The 19,199-nt window shown below is 40.9% G+C and overlaps 1 protein-coding gene across 1 annotated transcript in view; it reads left to right on the top strand.

The window, feature by feature from the left end:
* LOC117405972 (von Willebrand factor A domain-containing protein 8-like) overlaps window positions 1-16,586 on the top strand; it is a 107,527-nt gene extending 90,941 nt beyond the window's left edge. The window contains exons 40-45 of the mRNA XM_034923815.2: window positions 487-595; window positions 7,219-7,344; window positions 11,090-11,248; window positions 14,670-14,768; window positions 15,413-15,651; window positions 16,159-16,586. Coding sequence (XP_034779706.2) covers window positions 487-595; window positions 7,219-7,344; window positions 11,090-11,248; window positions 14,670-14,768; window positions 15,413-15,651; window positions 16,159-16,267 — 841 coding nt within the window. The 3' untranslated portion in view covers window positions 16,268-16,586. The remainder of the gene's footprint in view (window positions 1-486; window positions 596-7,218; window positions 7,345-11,089; window positions 11,249-14,669; window positions 14,769-15,412; window positions 15,652-16,158) is intronic.
* The last annotated feature ends 2,613 nt before the right edge of the window (window positions 16,587-19,199 follow it).

The following is a 19,199-nucleotide window of genomic DNA, read 5'->3' as shown; positions in this document are numbered from 1 at the left end:
TAGAAGAATTATAAAGAGCAAAATTCTCAGTTTGAATTCCTGCCTTTACTTTTGTTGTCTTAAGAGGCTGTATACTATAATCATCAGTGGCATTATTTCTTTTAAATAGGTGGACGAGAGGGGGATTAGTTCAGTATCACCTTCCATTATTTTGCTTGGCGTATTACAAAGACAGTCATAACAGAGTAATGCATTCATTTAATGAAGAGGAACGAGAAAGGAAAACAGCTGTATGGACAAAGGGCTGGAACTGTAGACTGATTAGTTATCTGGCTCTGTTTCAGCAGTGAATCATTCATCTATTGTGCAAACAGTGACTTATCTACATTTGTAAGTATGTGACAGAACACCTGCAGCTTTGTGTTGCTTTCAGCTCCACTGGTACTTGGCTTGGAGTTCTTTTGGCTTAAAAAAAGAATAGGCCTCTTGAAAAGGTATTCCCTCATCCCAGGCTTATTAATTCATCTTGTTTTGTTCTTGTTTCAGGTTGAAGGAAATTCACATGAGTGAGTACGATGCGTCCATGTATGAGAAGTTCTCTGGAGCTGTGAAAAGGCAGGTGCAGTCTCTGCGAGTCATCTTGGACAGTCTACAGGTAACGTCCATCTGTGACCTGCTGCCTTACCTGCTAGCATTATATACGTACTTCCAGGATTACCCCTGTGCGTCAACCAATCAGAGCGCTTGAAGCATTTTGCTGTTGGCTTGTGCTCCAGTGCCTCCAGAAACAACTAAAGATAAATGTGTAATTACAACTGTTAAAAACAAACAAACAAAAAAAAAAAACGTAATCAGCAGAGACCACAATCAAGGGTTCAGTGGTTACATTAAAATGTAATTCATTGGTGTCTGTTTCTTAAGTCTTATGCAGTCTCTGTATTCTACTTTTTCATTGGTAGTTTAAGATGTGAGGTAGACAAGCTACCTGTCCATGTTGTGTTTTTGTTATACTGAGAATGTATATAGGAAACCCCTGTGGAGGGGAGTTAAAGGGGAATTGTGCTTCTCTCTGAGAGACTCTAACTGGACCTCTTAGTGTACAGCTATTCAGAAATGAAAATGAGAATGTCAAGCTCAAGAAGAAAGTAATGACATTCCCCTATTAGACATAACAGTGTATACAATTAAAGACCTTCAAAATATAGAGATGGGTCGAATGCAGGATCATGAAATGAATTGCTCAGCTTCACTTTGATAATTATTCTCTACAGCAGCTTCAACATAAGAAAAGGACTGGATTTAATAAAAATGAAATAGAAGATGGAGAGAGTAGGAAACACATGAGCTGTTGCATCCTTTTTCCTGATAGCAGTGATGAAGATTAACAATACCACAGCGCAGCTGTAATCTACCCAGGGGATCCAGGGATTGAACTCATGATCCTCTGGCTTCAAAGCTGAACTCCTCCAGGGGACATGATGGAGCAGCTCCAACAAGAAGGAGTTTCGTCCTGTAGATTCACATTCCCCTCCCTTTATTCACACATATCCAGGGTTTGTAAGAGGTCATCTTCTTCAGTCTCTTACCCAGGAGTTCTCTGACTCCAATGCTTTAACTCTTCCATGCGAGTCAAAGAAGCAACTTCCAAACTGGTAGGAGACATGAATGATCCTGGTCATCACATGTCCTTCCCCTTTATAACAGGTCATAGAACGCAATACTACACCTTGCTTTAGACTGGTAATGTCCCCTGCTGCTGTGAAATGATACAGATAACCTGCTAGATAAATGACAACATGCGGGTCTGATTGCAGAGACAGTAAAGCCTCCAAAGCTGAAAGTGCTAAATGAAAAACAAGGTGCGGTCTAGCAGATAAAGTATGTTGGAAGATACCACTGTGGGAATGTGATTCGTGTCTACGGTCCATGAGGTGTATGATGCTAGATGTTAAACACACTAGAATGGACTTGTCATTAAATCAGATGGCAGACTTGACCTCTTTGGTAACATATCTGGCAACACAAGCAACTAATCAGAATGTTTAGACCCTGTAGGTACATCAAAGCCTGTCTTGGAAAAAGCTTTCTATAAAGGATGTTACAGGTGAACTGAAAAGTGGTAAGGCCTTCATATATTGTCAAGATAACTCAGAGCGGAGTGCGGGGTCCTGAGGGGAGCTGTGAGAAGAGAAAGAGATCAGGTCCTTCCCCGGTGCTTCACGGTTTACTTTGGAACAGATCGAAAGGAGATCACCTGATACAACATCCCACAGGCAAGGCTTTCCAAAGGGATTCAAGTCTAAGAGATGTCTGGGGTTTAATTGAAAACAGAAGGATTAGAATTCATCAGTTACCAAAAAACAGGAAACCTCAGTTAAATCTTAATAGGGTTTGCCCCTGGGGACGCTAGTTTTACATTCTTAAAATAGATTTTAGATTTTACTTTATCTACTTTAATAAGTTGATATGTAATATGGAAGCATTGTCTTTTTTTTTGCATGTGTTGTACTTGACATAATATTGTAGATGCCATAACTGTTCAGTTTAGTTGTTAGGTAGAGTCCAGGTGTCTGCTCAGACACTAGGCAGGGTTTGCCTTGTTTCTGTAAGGTGTTGCTGTTTTGCACACCTAAGGGTCCAAAAAAAGGTTGTTTCTGTACTTTTGCTGATTTACTAAAGTAACAACAACAAGAGATACAGTAACAGACCTGTAAATGTTGACGTTTTAAATTTGTAGAATATGTTTTTTTTGTTTCTGTTACAATTAGTAGATTGTGAGGGATTTTCATTTTATAAAAGTTTAGGTTAAACCAATGTCAAGGTTTTTTTTTGTTTTTTTTTTTAAAACAAACATTTTATTTGTTTGAAACTGTCATTGTAAAGTTCCTTTTGTGAAAAAAAAACAAGCTGCTGGCCATGTTGCACAGGGTCTTGTAGACTTTTACAGGTCCAATGCTCGATACAGCAAGGTGTGTCTCCTCTGCTTTGTCTGACAAATCAAGTAGCACTTTTTTTTCCCCACATCTTTGTGCTAAAGGCCAGTTTCTATTATTCGCACAGCATGCTCTTTAAATTGAAGAAGCTGTTGTGTTAAGAGCTCTTCAGATGGCAGGCCTGTGGATACAGAGAGACCACACAGCAGTAATGGCTGGTTCAGCAGGTGTTTGAGAGCTGGATAGCCCAGCTGCAGGACACCTTGTGTTCGTGTTCCACAGAGAGCTGTTGAGCGATGTTTTGTGTAGCGATTGCCCTGAGGTGTGTGTGTGTGTGTGTGTGTGTGTGTGTGTGTGTGTGTGTATGTATGTGCACGTGTGGGACCACCAGCATGTATTGAAGACCACATGCATGCAGCTGGCCCCCTGAATGGAAAACCAGGTTGCTGTAGCTGCTACTGTTGATAAAACTGTCACTCATGTTAGGATGTGAAAGATAAGTTTTAATTAATTGAATAACTTTTTTGGAACTGTTCAAAATGCCAGCATTACTGTATTGAAATGTTGGTTTTAGTTTGACACTATTTTGATGGAGGGAACACAGGTGTGTAGGTGTTTTTGTATGCATCTACAATTAATACTGTGGTTACCACAGCACCAGCACAGTCTTTGCCCAGCACCAGCACCAGTAGTCACCACAACACCAGCGCAGTGCTTATGCAGCACCAGCACTAGTAGTTACCACAACACCAGTCTGCCATTTGTTTGGGAAGTTGGTGGTTCACTCATGGCCCAGCCACCTGTGCCACACCAGCCAGGAACATGCTGTGCTAGTCTAGATACAACAGATGAAATGGAAATAAAACCAGGCTCAGTTAGGGGTTATAAGTGCTGCTATCAAGCTGTATTTGAGCTCAGGAAGCAAAGTGGAGATTCAGCTTTTAACATTGACATGGAGAATGTATACTGCAGGCTGATATTCTTATCATGGGCTGAGGTTTGTAAGAAAAAATACATTACTTTTGTGTTGCTGCTGAAATATTGAATATCATTATTATCTGTAGTTGGAGTGTCACTTTTCTGGATAATCATTCCTGCGCTTTCACCTGCTGTAGAAGCGCTGTTCTGAAGGGGCCTTTTTGGTATTTTTATACAGTAGGCTTCTAGTCCCTGTCTTGCATTTTGAAAGGAACTAGAAATCTGCCTAGTAAAAAAGAGAAACAAGCATTAAACTCAGAACAAGTAAGAAGGTGTTAATTTGGGCTTCTATTTGGGCTTTGTGCAAGTCAGGCAACAGAAAATGTCAAATTGGTGAAATAACAAGATATTGCATGTCTGTTATGCACAGCTTTGTTGTAAATAAGACCATAAAACATATTTTCAACCTGTAATAAAGGAAAAAGTAACTGTGAATGCCAGTTTTGAAGTGTAAATATATACTTTTCAGATTACAGAGTGTGTTTTAAATGTACACAAATGCCCCCTGGCTATCATAATGTTTTCCGCTTGTCTGTCTGATGCTCTCTCTCTGTACATATTTATTTTTCCAATCTATTCATGAATATTTGCACCTCCCAGGTACCAAGGACACCTTGTCATTAAAAGGATTATTTGGATTTGGAAAGAAATAAAGAGAAGATCCCCTCAGAAGCTTAGCAAATAGTATGAAAGAAGCATTTCAAATCACTGAACCTGAGACACTGATCCTTCCATTTAAAACATTTATTTTGTACTGTTTAAATATATTACTGTAATGAAATAAAGTGCTGTCCCTTGTTGCATATGTGGCACTGAAACACCATGAATTTCTTAACGGCGATGCCTGCAGTACAGCATTGTCGGCTTGATTGAATGCCATGCAGGGCTGGTGTGATGTCATATTAAAGACATTCTTTTGAAAGGAATTTCAGTTTCTTTAGTTAATGTGCGCACAGCCATGGAGACCTGTGTTGTGTAACCCTGGAGCACCAGTCCTCTTTGTGTCCCCTCCCCCTTTAGCTGTAAGTGTGGAAAGGTGTCCAGGGACCGGACCACAACATCTTCACTGGCATGGTGTTCTTGACAATGAGCTTCCCCATAGTAGAACAAAGAGAGTTCACCATATGAAGTGATGATGAAGGGGTAGAGAGGTCAGGCTCCAAAAAAACAAACAGCTTGGAAATTACAAAGATAAGAATCCAAAATATTGCATCTCATTATTTATACAATATCTATTTTTTTTCTTTTCTTTGACACGCCTGTGTCCATTTCAAAATACTACCAGTATGTGATGTTGAATCAGACTGAATGTGATCTTTTTTTTTTTTAAACATAAAAAAAGATTATATGCTGGTACATGGCAGTACAGACAAAATACATGTTACAGAAAAAAAAACCTTTTTTATTGTGACTGTAAAAACGTAAACACAGACAAACAAAATTTTTCTGTGGGTCATTGTGGTTTGTAAAGTGTTGCACAGATTTCGTTTGCTGTCAGTGTTTCCAAGCCTTTGCTTTGCCTACATGCTGACGGCATATCAAAGAGTAGCTCTATGCGTTGTTGTTGCCCGGACTTGAGTAATGGACTGTTTTTAAAACCGTCAACGTTTGATCCCTGGCTTTTAAAAAATGCGTGGCAAAAAAAAGATGTAAAACTCTGGTTATTAACTTGCTTTCATTGAAATGTCCAATGGGGACCTTTTCTGCTCTTTTCATTACTTTGGTTCAGGTAAATCATGTAACCGTGCCAGCAGGAATGCAGCATCACATTTACTACCCGAAGGAGCTGTTCGTATTGCTCACCTTGTCGCTCTCTCTCTGAAACTAGCTGAACCAAGCCTCCCCTTGTGATATAGCAAGTGTTCCAGCTGCAAAGCAGCTGTCAGAGCCCATTGTGAAAGGGCTTGCAGGTTGTTAAAGACATCAGTATTGGTTGCTAATTATAAACATCAATCGCAGTAATGAAGGAACCGGCCAACCCCACTTGCATCACTTACAGTATAAAAACATTTCTACAACAAGTGTTGAAATATCTGGCTTTTAATTCATTCAAATCCAACAACAGAATGACCGAGTGAATCGCACTGTTCCAAATTACACTGTGTTGCTGGATGCAGATTCAGCTGTTAATATAGGTCAAACATACTTTATTTTCCATAATTATACTCATTATATAAACAGAATAGAGTTTTGTGGTTATTTCATTCACTTGGCTGTCCTCGTCCACGAAATAACTACAGTACTCTATGAACATTCAGAGTGTATACTCTATTTATTTATATTAATACGTACTAAAAACATATGCGGTCTAGAGCAATTTTAAAGCTAAACCCTACAATGTTTCAGCCTGCTATCCATATTGTTCTGGGGTTTCGATATTAACAGTCATTAGCATCCCTCCAAAGGACAAGTGTTACTGTATTATTTCTCTGCATTTTGTTTTGTGTGATTGTGTAGTGGAAATGTTTATCAGATGGGTTCTGGAAGTTCTTTCTCTGTTGAAAACCTACTCAAATGAAAATGTCATATGTCTATAAAGATATGCCATGCATGTGCTGTAATTTATATTTACACATCAAACCCAGCCGAAGAGGCTGAGAGCACAGACACAACACTGTAGTGAGAGTCTTGGAGCAGGAGCAGTCCCTCTTCACTGGTACATTGCCTGTCAGGTGAAACCCAGCCGAAGAGGCTGAGAGCACAGACACAGCACTGTAGTGAGAGTGTTGAAGCAGGAGCAGTCTCTCTTCACTGGTACATTGCCTGTCAGGTGAAACCCAGCCGAAGAGGTTGAGAGCACAGACACAGCACTGTAGTGAGAGTCTTGGAGCAGGAGCAGTCTCTCTTCACTGGTACATTGCCTGTCAGGTGAAACCCAGCCGAAGAGGCTGAGAGCACAGACACAGCACTGTAGTGAGAGTGTTGAAGCAGGAGCAGTCTCTCTTCACTGGTACATTGCCTGTCAGGTGAAACCCAGCCGAAGAGGTTGAGAGCACAGACACAGCACTGTAGTGAGAGTCTTGGAGCAGGAGCAGTCTCTCTTCACTGGTACATTGCCTGTCAGGTGAAACCCAGCCGAAGAGGCTGAGAGCACAGACACAGCACTGTAGTGAGAGTCTTGGAGCAGGAGGTACATTGCCTGTCAGGTGCTGGCATAGGGATTCCAACATACGTACCCAATGTTCTTTCAACTGTGATTGGGCTGCAGCCAACTTGTATGCTCATAAATCTCGTTGAAGAGAAGGCAGTGAAAGGTACAGCCAATATAATTCCCCAGTATTTCCCCTGAGGTGTGTAGCAGCCTGTTGTTACATGGAGGTAACAGTGGAGGGATGAAGTCATGCATTGTTTATGTTTGTGATTCCAGGCTAAAGGCAAAGAGAGGCAGTGGCTGAAGAACCAGGCCCTTGGGGAATTGGACGATGCCAAAATCATTGATGGACTGACAGGAGAAAAAGCCATCTACAAACGCAGAGGAGAACTGGAGCCAGAGGTGAGTTCACAAGCATGCTGCTTGATGCACCCCGGCAATGGTAGGATTAGGCAACATGCTGGTTCTGTTTATAATAAGAGTGAAGTAAACCTGCCTGATTGATTTACATTTATAAGCTAGAATTACATTTACTTAAAACATGGCAGGACCCATAACTGTGCATGTAAAATAGTTCAGATTTGATATAAACAATTCCTGTGTGCCAAGAAATAGATTTGTAAGGCCTCAATGGTTTATATGTATATCTACTGAGTTAAAGAGCTCTGAGTGTGTCTCTGCCTAATGATTTATTTGGCTTGATAATGAGCTGATAGAATTTCAGTGTTCAGCAATATATACAGTACTGTGCAAAAGTTTTAGGCAGGTGTGAAAAAATGCTATAAAGTAAGAATGCTTTCAAAAATAGACATGTTAATAGTTTATATTTATCAATTAACAAAATGCAAAGTGAGTGAACAGAAGAAAAATCTAAATCAAATCCATATTTGGTGTGACCACCCTTTGCCTTCAAAACAGCATCAATTCTTCTAGGTACACTTGCACACAGTTTTTGAAGGAAATCGGCAGGTAGGTTGGCCCAAACATCTTGGAGAACTAACCACAGTTCTGTGGATTTAGGCAGCCTCAGTTGCTTCTCTCTCTTCATGTAATCCCAGACAGACTCGATGATGTTGAGATCAGGGCTCTGTGGGGGCCATACCATCACTTCCAGGACTCCTTGTTCTTCTTTACGCTGAAGATAGTTCTTAATGGCTTTCGCTGTATGTTTGGGGTCGTTGTCATGCTGCAGAATAAATTTGGGGCCAATCAGATGCCTCCCTGATGGTATTGCATGATGGATAAGTATCTGCCTGTACTTCTCAGCATTGAGGAGACCATTAATTCTGACCAAATCCCCAACTCCATTTGCAGAAATGCAGCCCCAAACTTGCAAGGAACCTCCACCATGCTTCACTGTTGCCTGCAGACACTCATTCGTGTACCGCTCTCCAGCCCTTCGGTGAACAAACTGCCTTCTGCTATGCCAAATATTTCAAATTTTGACTCATCAGTCCAGAGCACCTGCTGCCATTTTTCTGCACCCCAGTTCCTGTGTTTTCGTGCATAGTTGAGTCGCTTGGCCTTGTTTCCACGTCGGAGGTATGGCTTTTTGGCCGCTAGTCTTCCATGAAGGCCACTTCTGACCAGACTTCTCCGGACAGTAGATGGGTGTACCAGGGTCCCACTGTTTTCTGCCAATTGTGAGCTGATGGCACTGCTGGACATCTTCCGATTGCGAAGGGAACTAAGCATGATGTGTCTGTCATCTGCTGCAGTAAGTTTCCTTGGCCGACCACTGCGTCTACGGTCCTCAACGTTGCCCGTTTTCTTTGTGCTTCTTCAAAAGAGCTTGGACAGCACATCTGGAAACCCCTGTCTTCCTTGAAATTTCTGCCTGGGAGAAACCTTGCTGATGCAGTATAACTACCTTGTGTCTTGTTGCTGTGCTCAGTCTTGCCATGGTGTATGACTTTTGACAGTAAACTGTCTTCAGCAACCTCACCTTGTTAGCTGAGTTTGGCTGTTCCTCACCCAGTTTTATTCCTCCTACACAGCTGTTTCTGTTTCAGTTAATGATTGTGTTTCAACCTACATATTGAATTGATGATCATTAGCACCTGTTTGGTATAATTGTTTAATCATACACCTGACTATATGCCTACAAAATCCCTGACTTTGTGCAAGTGTACCTAGAAGAATTGATGCTGTTTTGAAGGCAAAGGGTGGTCACACCAAATATGGATTTGATTTAGATTTCTCTTCTGTTCACTCACTTTGCATTTAGTTAATTGATAAATATAATCTATTAACATGTCTATTTTTGAAAGCATTCTTCCTTTACAGCATTTTTTCACACCTGCCTAAAACTTTTGCACAGTACTGTATATTGTTAGGTTTGACAGAAAACAGACACATTGATCAAGTTTTTTTTTTTTAATTAATATTAAATTCTATAGGGTGCTTTTAATTCTCCAAATAGAGTAGAAGTACAATACTTTGACAGCTTCTATTCACAATGTTAAGTATACAGCCTGACATCCAGTATCTCCTGTGCTAAAAGCAACCAACTGGTAGGTTTTGACAGAAAGCAGACAATGTGCTCAGTGGTAAACTCTGAGCAGCATTGCGTTATTGACAGCGGTCATGGAGCAGATCAAATTGAAATGGGAAATCGTGTTTAAATGAACTACCATTCCTAAATATGTATATCAGAAAGAAAAAGTAACCTTTTACAAGTCAGAGGCTGTGGCTTCCATTAAACTAACAAGACAGTTTTTGTCATTAATGAACTCAGAAATACAGATCTGCAGAAAAATGAATCGTCTGTCCATTAACTAAACAGATGGCAGTGAGATTAATGTTGATTTTCAGCTACAAACTGTGAAGATTAACTTTAAGGCATAAAAAAACTTCACCAGGAAGACCAATGCAGCATGTGGGCCAGTTCTGTATAGATAATGTATTACTATAACATACAGGTTCCAGGCAGGAGTCTTTAGGGGATAGGTTAGCATGCAGCATTTTGGCAGTATATCTTGAAGCGCTAGAAGTAAAAGTGAGCTTGCATGGTGTAGCTTTTATAACTTTGGGTAACCCTTTCCACCCCATATCTACAACAACAATAAGAACCACTGCAGAACAGCAGCAAAGCTCTCAGAACAGGTCTGCTTTCATAGAGAAGTATCACTTGAGAGTTAATTGCCAGGCTGTCAAGCACTGTTACTTGTTAATTAGTGATGTGGGTAGGTCAGCGAGGATGAGGAAAGGGTTATTTAAGGAGGGATTGTTGTTGTAACCTTGAGTTGAACAAGCTCACCCCGTTCTATCAGAAAAGGGGGCCAGCTGTTTTAGAGCTTTCTGTGTTATTAGCTGAATCACAGCAGCTCAACCCATTCTCTTAATGCCCTGCTTTTTCCATTAGCTGTGCTTTGATTAATAGTGCAGACAGCAGAAGGGAGGGCCCGGAATGTTTGCCTTGTAGAGTATTCGGAAGCCTCTGTATATTCAAAAGAAATGCTTTGGCACAGGAAAGGTTGTTGCATTGTTATTGTTCTTTCAGATATGGTTTTATAGTTTGGGGGTGCCAAATCTGCACAGAAGTTGATGAACAAAAGTAAAATTCGGGCTGGATCTCTTTTCTAGGAAATTCCACAAATTTCCACAAAAGCCCTCATGCAGCTTGCATTTGATTTATTACAACCAAATTTTTTGCAGAAAACAGGTTTTGATGAATTATGTAATTTACTTTTTAAAATGTGTGGCGTCACCCCCCCCCCTTTTGGTCCTCCTTGCCCAGTGTGGGTTTCCTGAAACACCGTACAGTGTGATTAGAGCTGCTATGGCCCACCCTGAGTGCTTTACCAGTCAAACACTCCAGTGCAAAGCATACCAGGTCACTGCCTCCTCACACAAGCCCCTGTGACAATGCTTTGAATTTTGGTCAGAAGCTCTTAATATGAAATGATGTGATAAATATGGCTGGAATGACCTGGTGTTTGCATCAAGCTCTTAATATGAAATGATGTGATAAATATGGCTGGAATGACCTGGTGTTTGCATCAAGCTCTTAATATGAAATGATGTGATACATATGGCTGGAATGACCTGGCGTTTGCATCAAGCTCTTAATATGAAATGATGTGATAAATATGGCTGGAATGGCTGGTGTTTGCATCAAGCTCTTGGTGTGTTTTTGCTCTTTCAGCTGGGAACTCCGCAGCAGAAGCCGAAGCGCTTGCGGTTGTTGGCAGATGTCTCGGGCAGCATGTACCGCTTTAATGGGCTGGACAGCAGACTGGAGCGTTCCATGGAAGCAGTCTGCATGGTGATGGAGGCTCTGGAGAGCTATGAGCACAAGTTCAAGGTGACCACCTCTGTACTGTACTGTCTGGATAATCATGCCTTACACCAGCCACAGCCCTCCCCCTCCCCCCTCTATAGCAACGGAAAAGAAGTCTCATTCATTCAGAAGATTTAGCCAGGGTCTGTTACTCACCAGCCTGGGGAAGTATCATTTACTGGGCCTTGTTGTTAGCAACTAGTAAATAATAGAGCTGTCTGAGGAGAAATGCCACAAAGGAAACATTTTCTTAATTCTTGGCACTGAGTGTTTTTTCCTTGAAATCCGTGACAATTCTAAGTATATAAATTTACAGAAATGGTTGATGGATTGTATGTTTCCAGTATATAAGTTAGCATATATTAGATTAATTCACTGATAAAGGCACTAGCTGAAATGTTTGTCTACTAGACTTAGTTTCGCCAAGGTTTTATCTCATGCATTGGAATGAGACACTGGTGGAGCTTGTACATACAGTCTCCAACCACTGTTGTGCTGTGTTGATACAGTAAGAAGCTAAATAAAATGTACTCCCACTCCTTACATTTGTAAAACAGTTTTATCCCAATTTGTCTGCTGTTTCAAGACATTTGAATAACTTTTTAAATGTTAAGTAATACCACTAAGTTTTCACAGCATTTATTTTGGTGTAGGGGAAAATAAACTAGGTAGAGATTGTTATAATTGTTGCTATTCAATTAGATTAGTTTAATCATTCTGTTCATCTAGTGGGACAATAATATGATGCAGGCCCTTCTGTGTCGAAACGCTGGTGACAAGTTTTTTATGAATGAAAGGTATTTTGGAGCGCAGTTGAGTGTGCGGTTCTCTCCTTCTCTATATTGATTCATGGCTTCAGCCTTGTGAGCTTGCACCTCTTCTACTTCGGTGTGCAAAACCCTTTTTACTCTTTTATTTATTCTATTGATTTTCTTTTCAACCGCAAAGAAAACAGGGAACTGACAATCATTCCAATGAATAATTGTAAATGTTTCTTTAAGGGAACTGAAAATGCAACAATAGCACCAGCTGCTAAGTATTATTGAAGACATTCTGCTGAATGGTTGGGTTTTTGGACAATATCAGCTGCATTGTTATACAATATGTTTTATTACATCAATCCTTCCTTCTTGTGGTAACTAAATAAGGCAACAACACTTTGCTATTAAAGCTTCCACCCAAACAGTTTGGAGGATCTAAAGCCTGTGGTCATGTTCTCTAAGGAAGCTATGGGAGTGATGGCAGTGTGTTTTGGAGTGTTGTCATGAGTACTGCTTGTGGTGACTAAGAGACTGAGTCAGATTCATTCATCTACATGGAGCAGAACACGAGCTTCTACTGTGAGCCTTGCAAAGGCTTTTCATCCAAGCAATGATCCTCCTTTCAGACAGCTGTGTGTTTGACAGCATGGTGGAAGAATTGAACGGGGGAGAGCATTAGGAAGCCAGTTGACCTTCTTAGTTTAACAGAACTTACAAGATCCCCTTATATGTTTATTAAATCTGCTGCTGTTTCTTCTGCTCACATATCATAAACCATTTCAGATGGCAACTGTTATAAAAATTTCTGCAGCAACATTTAACAATACCCTTCACTTTACCTGTTACGGCTGTCATATTGTTGGCATGTAACTTTCTGGTTTCCGGACTATAATGCAAATGCTATGAGATATTGGCTTCATTAACAAATTAAAAATTACTGATGCTACTGTCAAACCCTCAACACTGATGTATGCCTTAATATGGTTGTCCTATTGCGGTCATGTGACTGTTAGGCTCTTGCTGTATAGAGATGGTAAATGCTGTGCCAGTGTGTCTGTAATATATATTATAAGTCACATCCCCAGTGGAACCTATCAGCAGCCACTACACTTATGATTTCACTGAGAGTGTAGATCTCGCACTCAGAATGTCAGTGACAAAGAATTCTAAATGTTTAAACCACAACATAGTCTGTGTAAACAGATTAGGTATGTCATTATCAGAATTAATATTTCGATTTAATTACTTATAATAATGTTTATAAGGGTTTGGTGGCTACCTCTAATCATGCCGAGAGTGTGCTTTTTCTTGAATTCTTTGTATGACAACTAAGCAAAGAGTGTGAGAGAAATACACTCTCAACTTGATTAGAGGTAGCCACCAAACACTCAGAAAACATACCTGTACATGGATCTCTCTGCTACATGCATGACGGCCAAACTTACATTAAAAAACAACAACCTTCAACTAGCAGCTCACACACCAATCCAGACAGAGTTTGTCACTGTACAGGTTCCCATAATGCTTCTGTAAACAGCAGCTTGGCATGGTGGTTGCAGTAAAGGACACAGTGAGCAAGGATTGGAGCCTAGCTCAGCCAATGACTTCTTTAAGCTCACTTCGTATTGCAGGTTTGTAATGACTGACAAGGTATTTGCTATGTAGCTGAATCAGTAATAATAATACAGCTATGTATCCAGTAGCTGTAAATGTCTGGCTGTTAGTGATAATGCAGGCCTCACAGTCTGGAAGCCGGCTGCAGTAGACAGTGGCTATCAGTGCTCTTGAGTCTTATCAGACACTGTCTGTGTTCGTTCTGGTTTATCTTTGGATCCTGAAGGAATTCAGAGCACAGTGTTCCACCTGTGGCACTAAGTCATACCCAGATGTGAGTCATGCTGTTTTTCAACACATAGTATCACTGACATTCTCTAACAAGGCCAATTCCGTACTGTATCAGTGTGATCAGTAGACCACGCAGTGAGCTGGATGGTGATGTACAGAGCATTGAAATAAAACAGGTATCTTCTTGCATGAAGACATCATGCTAGGGTTATGGTTTGTGTACAGTTTTGGTTCAAAATGTAATAGCAGCACGAAACGAATTAAAATGTATCAGCATGAAGTGTTCAAGTTTACTAGCGCCAGGCTTTCTGACATACTGTACGTGACTGTGTGATCCCCAGCCACTTTCCCAATTGGTCACAGGTACTGTAGGATCGCTGCGTGAACAGGAAGAGTACAACCCTCTTCTTGCGTTGTCTCAAACAGTTTCTTTGGTCTTCCTCCTCCTTTTTGTGTTATGGCAATGCACATTATCTATTTGCAAACCTCAGTGACACCATGCCATTGCTTCACCTGTGGAAGTACTGCTACTGTGCAGCTCGCCATGCTGAGTCTGTGGTAACCAGCTGCCAGAGGACAAGCACTGCTTCAGGCAGCCAAAGCCAGTTTTTTAGAAACAGTTTTTGTACCTTTGAATATAGCCTGTTGTTGCAGCTCCCTTGGAAAAGGTATTTTACTGTACTGTGACTCAGCATCTCAATCAAGCTTGCTTGGGTGCAGCGTTCTGTCAGGTGCAGGTACCGCAACACTGGAACTGGAATCGTTGAATCTGATCGAAAGAGAAATGCATGATCATTCTGTGACAGGTCTCGGCTTTTTTTTTTTTTTTTTTTTTACAGTACGATATTGTGGGACACTCGGGCGATGGCTTCGACATTGAGCTGGTCAGATGTGACAAGATTCCGAAGAACAACAAAGAGAGATTAAAGGTTCTCAAGGTATATCCCATAGCTAAAAAGCTCTGGATTAGCCAGCTGTGGGGTTCAGAGCCTGGGGCGGAGGCTGGACTGATCTGATACACAGCACAGGGAATGTAAGCATGTGGTTGTTTAGTCAGCCACAACAAATGCTCCACCAAACAAACAGAGTTCCATCCACACTTTGTTTGGGTTAAACAGCTCTTCTTTTACAATACTTTTATTTTGGAATCACCCTTATAAAAGTTTCCCATAGTATGAGCATAGCAAAGTGTAATAAAGCATGGCGCAAGCATGATAAAGCATAGATAAGCACTGTACAGCCCAGAGGGGTATGGTACAACTTAGTGCATTAAAAAACATGTCAGTGGTAAATGCAAAGTATACATGGGGAGAGCATGGAAAAACTGCAGATGGCTTTGGAAATGATCATATTCTCATTTGGGATACTGAAGATGTTACGTCTTGGTCACAAGAGCAAGATAACTGATGATTGACAGGTCTGTCTGACAAGTTATCTTTTCCATGGCTCTCGGGGATGGATTCGCCAAAACAACATACACTGTCAACTGGGCTTAACAATATCCTGATTTATAATGAGCACTGAATATGTCCGAATACCAGATGGATGGATGGTTTGATTGTCTGTTTCTGTTTGTCATTAGACAATGCATGCCCACTCTCAGTTCTGCATGAGTGGGGACTACACCCTGGAAAGCACCGAGCATGCAGTGAAGGAGATTGCCAGAGAGGAGGCGGATGAGTACTTTGTTATAGTTCTGAGTGATGCCAACCTGGAGAGGTACGGCATCAGCCCTGACCGCTTCGCACAGGCGCTGACCTGCAACCCACAAGTGAACGCCTTCGCTGTATTCATCGGCTCCCTGGGAGATCAGGCCGTCAGGTAAGAAATTCATCTTTGTTGGAGTTGTAGATGAACAGAATGATTATTCTGGATACAGGAAAGATCTGGAATATAACCCCGTTATCAGTACAAGTGCCTGTTGACACTGCTAAATATGCATGAAAATGACTAAAGAAAAAGAAATGAAATGATCCGTGTTGTTTCACAGGTTGTATGTTGAGCAGTCTGATGTTCTATCCACTCCTGCTTTGTCATGGACACCATGGTTCTTTCACGTAGTGGAGCCATTGACAATAATGAATTCAGTCCTATAGAGACAAAGCCATTGTGTGTCTGAAAGGGTCTCAGTGACACCCTGCTTTCAGGCCCTGCTGTTTTCCCAAGGGCCACCGTCACACAATCACGGCCCCATGAATGACATGCATTGTACAGGCTATTCAAAAGTAAAAACTTCCCTTAAAAGGGCTTAAAGGTTTTTTTGTTTTTTTTTTTCAACCAGCCGCTGGCTACATCATTTGCAATGTTAATGTCCTTTTCCACCCCCAGGCTTCAGAGGACACTACCGGCGGGGCGATCTTTTGTCGCAATGGATACCAAACAGATCCCACAAATCCTGCAGCAAATCTTCACGTCCACCATGTTGTCAAGTGCCTAAGGGCCGCTGCTTTTCCAAAGGGGCCCAGCCGCCATCCACGACGAGCAAGGCCAGCAAACCAAGGGCAGGAGTGAACAGTCAAGAGCCTGAGTACTGTGAGGGAGCCCTTATCCATGTGATTGTACCACAAATTAATACTTCCCTACTCATTTAAAATAATGGACTTGTTCACTGGACTAAGGCTGCTGGTATTAGTATCCACACTGTTATCAAATATGTATTTTAGTTTCGTTTCCTTCTTGCAAGATACCCTATTAAATAAACCTAGATTTAAATAATGTAAATAAGTAAAAAAAAAAAAAAAAAAGGAAATAAATAATGCAAATATGTATTAGCTTAGTTTAGAGTAAACTGAGGGAATGCTTGAATGAAGAATGCAGAGATTCAGACAGTGAGCAGTAAACCACTATCAACGCTTGGATGTTCAGTTAGATCTAAAGTAGATGATCAATGTCGTCTGTGTTTCAAAACTGAGCAACGGACGCAAATACATTGTCTGCTTGAAACTAATCCCTGTTTGTTTGTGTTTTTTTGTGTTTTTTTTAACATCTTCCAAGAATCCTCATTCTCAATAGGCTGCTCTTTTCGTGAACTTCCTCCTGCTGTATCCTTTGACCCTGTATAGTAGGCACGGACGGGGAGGGGGACGGGACGGGACGGGGGTGGGGGGGTAGATAGGAATCCTGGGACATTGATCCCGACATTCCCTACCGGATTGCACATGCTTGCTAAAGACCACAGCCCTCTCTGGATGTTTTCCATGGCCCATCTATATAAATAACATAACAGTGCTCTTCCTTTTCAAATTGGTGATGGTTCCGGACAGATAATAGGACATTTGACCCCTTTAGGAATCCGGCGCTCAGTTTAGAAACCTGCATCAGATAACACATCAGAAAGTGCTTTAAAGAGTTGGCCTCAAATGGTGTGCCCGAAGCAAGGGAGGAATCCAATCCAAACTGTATACAGGTTGCATTAGTTAACAAACACGAAGCACATGCATGCATTGTTATTGGTTTGTGGTTGTAATGTATTTCAGTACAGTACTTGAATAGCACAGTAAATTGTTTGTAGTGTGTTTGGTAAACAAGTGTTGGCGGTTATTAAAAAATCATTGAACTTCCCATTCCTTTGAACAGCGGTAGGGCTGGCATTACCCTAATGAAACCAGCCCCCGAAATGCATTCTTTCTCGTGAAAATACTGGAGCAGACCTATAATTAGATGTCAGCATCTGCCTCAATAAATCTCAGTCCAATTCCAGTGTAGAGCAGCTGGGTCAATGTCTAGCCTCTCTGATTTAGGGGTATTAAGCGCACACAGATCATGATTTAGGGTATTATGCGCACACAGATCATGATTTAGGGGTATTAAGCACACACAGATCATGATTTAGGGTATTAAGCACACACAGATCATGATTGTAGAAGAAGAGTGTGATCTCATGATAATGAAATGTGTTTCTGTTGGAGAACCAGCTGTGTCCTTGTGTGGTGTCGTTTGCAGTGGGTCAAAGACATTTTTAAACCTTTTGATTTAAAGTTTAAAGTAGCTTTTTAAAATCATTGTGCTGCTCAGCTGGTTTTAACCCTGTAATGCCCAAACATTTTTTAAATGAAAAAAAAATGTATTTACTTAACTAGATTCCTTTTCTTGTATGTATTGCATATGAAAAGTTCTGGCTTGTAAGGCTGGATTAAAAAATATATAATATTGAGGGGTGGCTCAACTGATTAAATAATAAAGCTGGTGTGATCTCATTGTTTGTCTTTGTGTTTCCACACATTTGGCGAACTTGTAGGAACAGGCTGAGCTGCACATTTCCTGGTCGCTTGAACTTTCATTTCTTAGCAGACGAAAGTTGCTCATGTGCACAACATCTTGGTGACAATAGAGCCAGCTGATAAGGGTTTTATTTATTCATATTTCACAAAGCATGCATCATTTTTTAGGTGTACAGATCTGCACATTCTCAAGACCCTTAACGTATAAATATTGTTTTGTTGTGATGGTTATCCCAGGATATTCACTGATTGAACAGATGAAACAGAAAATTGCAGGGGATTTAAAAAGAAAAAGAAAAAATGACATTCATGTAAAGTTGATTCAGGTTATATTGATGAAACCCTTCAAGTGACACAACGTTAACAAGGAAAAAGGAAAAGTGCTATTCCCCCAAACACCACGGGTGCATATCTCAAAGAGAGGGGTTTGCCACTCTGCACCATTTGTGTGCCACTACACATGTGGAATGGTTTGCTCATTAAAATCATTTGTGTGTCATGTAGAGATGTTTAGGCAAGATCCTGTCGTATAGTAAACACAAAACAAAAAATGCATGATATACAAACATTGTGTTTTAATTAAATTGGAAATTACACCACAGCCACCAGATCAAATACTTTTTTTCGTACACTGGGGCTGTCTAGCGACCCATCAGAAAGCAAATCCTACTACAGTAGCTTTCTGTCTTCCAGAAACCCCACAACAGAGCAAACAGAGGCTGCCAGCTTTGTAATCCCATTAGATGTCAACACGGGACAGTGGCACGGATATTGATAGGTGCCAGTCATTCCTATTGGAAAGATAAATCCCGGGACCACACTTAAAGTTCCTCATTATAGCAACAAATAAATGACATTTGACACCTTACTGCAGTATTACATGGCTCTCAATGTGTTACAAAATATGGTCTTACCTGTATGAGCCAAAATGTGAATGTCTCATACTTGGAAAGGCTTGTTGCCGACAAGCTGGGTTAAGTGAACATCTTGCTTGCATCAGGTTTCATTTTTATTATTATTCATATTATTTGACATACCATTTGTCCCAGCTGAGGCTCACACCCCCTGAATCCTGGCAAGCAGAATGTAGTTGATGCATATGAGTTTGCATGGTAACATTCACAGAATATGAGCCGAGGAATTTCTAAA

The sequence above is a fragment of the Acipenser ruthenus genome, chromosome 9, assembly GCF_902713425.1.
Source record: "Acipenser ruthenus chromosome 9, fAciRut3.2 maternal haplotype, whole genome shotgun sequence".
Taxonomy (NCBI): domain Eukaryota; kingdom Metazoa; phylum Chordata; class Actinopteri; order Acipenseriformes; family Acipenseridae; genus Acipenser; species Acipenser ruthenus.
This window is presented reverse-complemented; position numbering and strand designations above follow the sequence as displayed.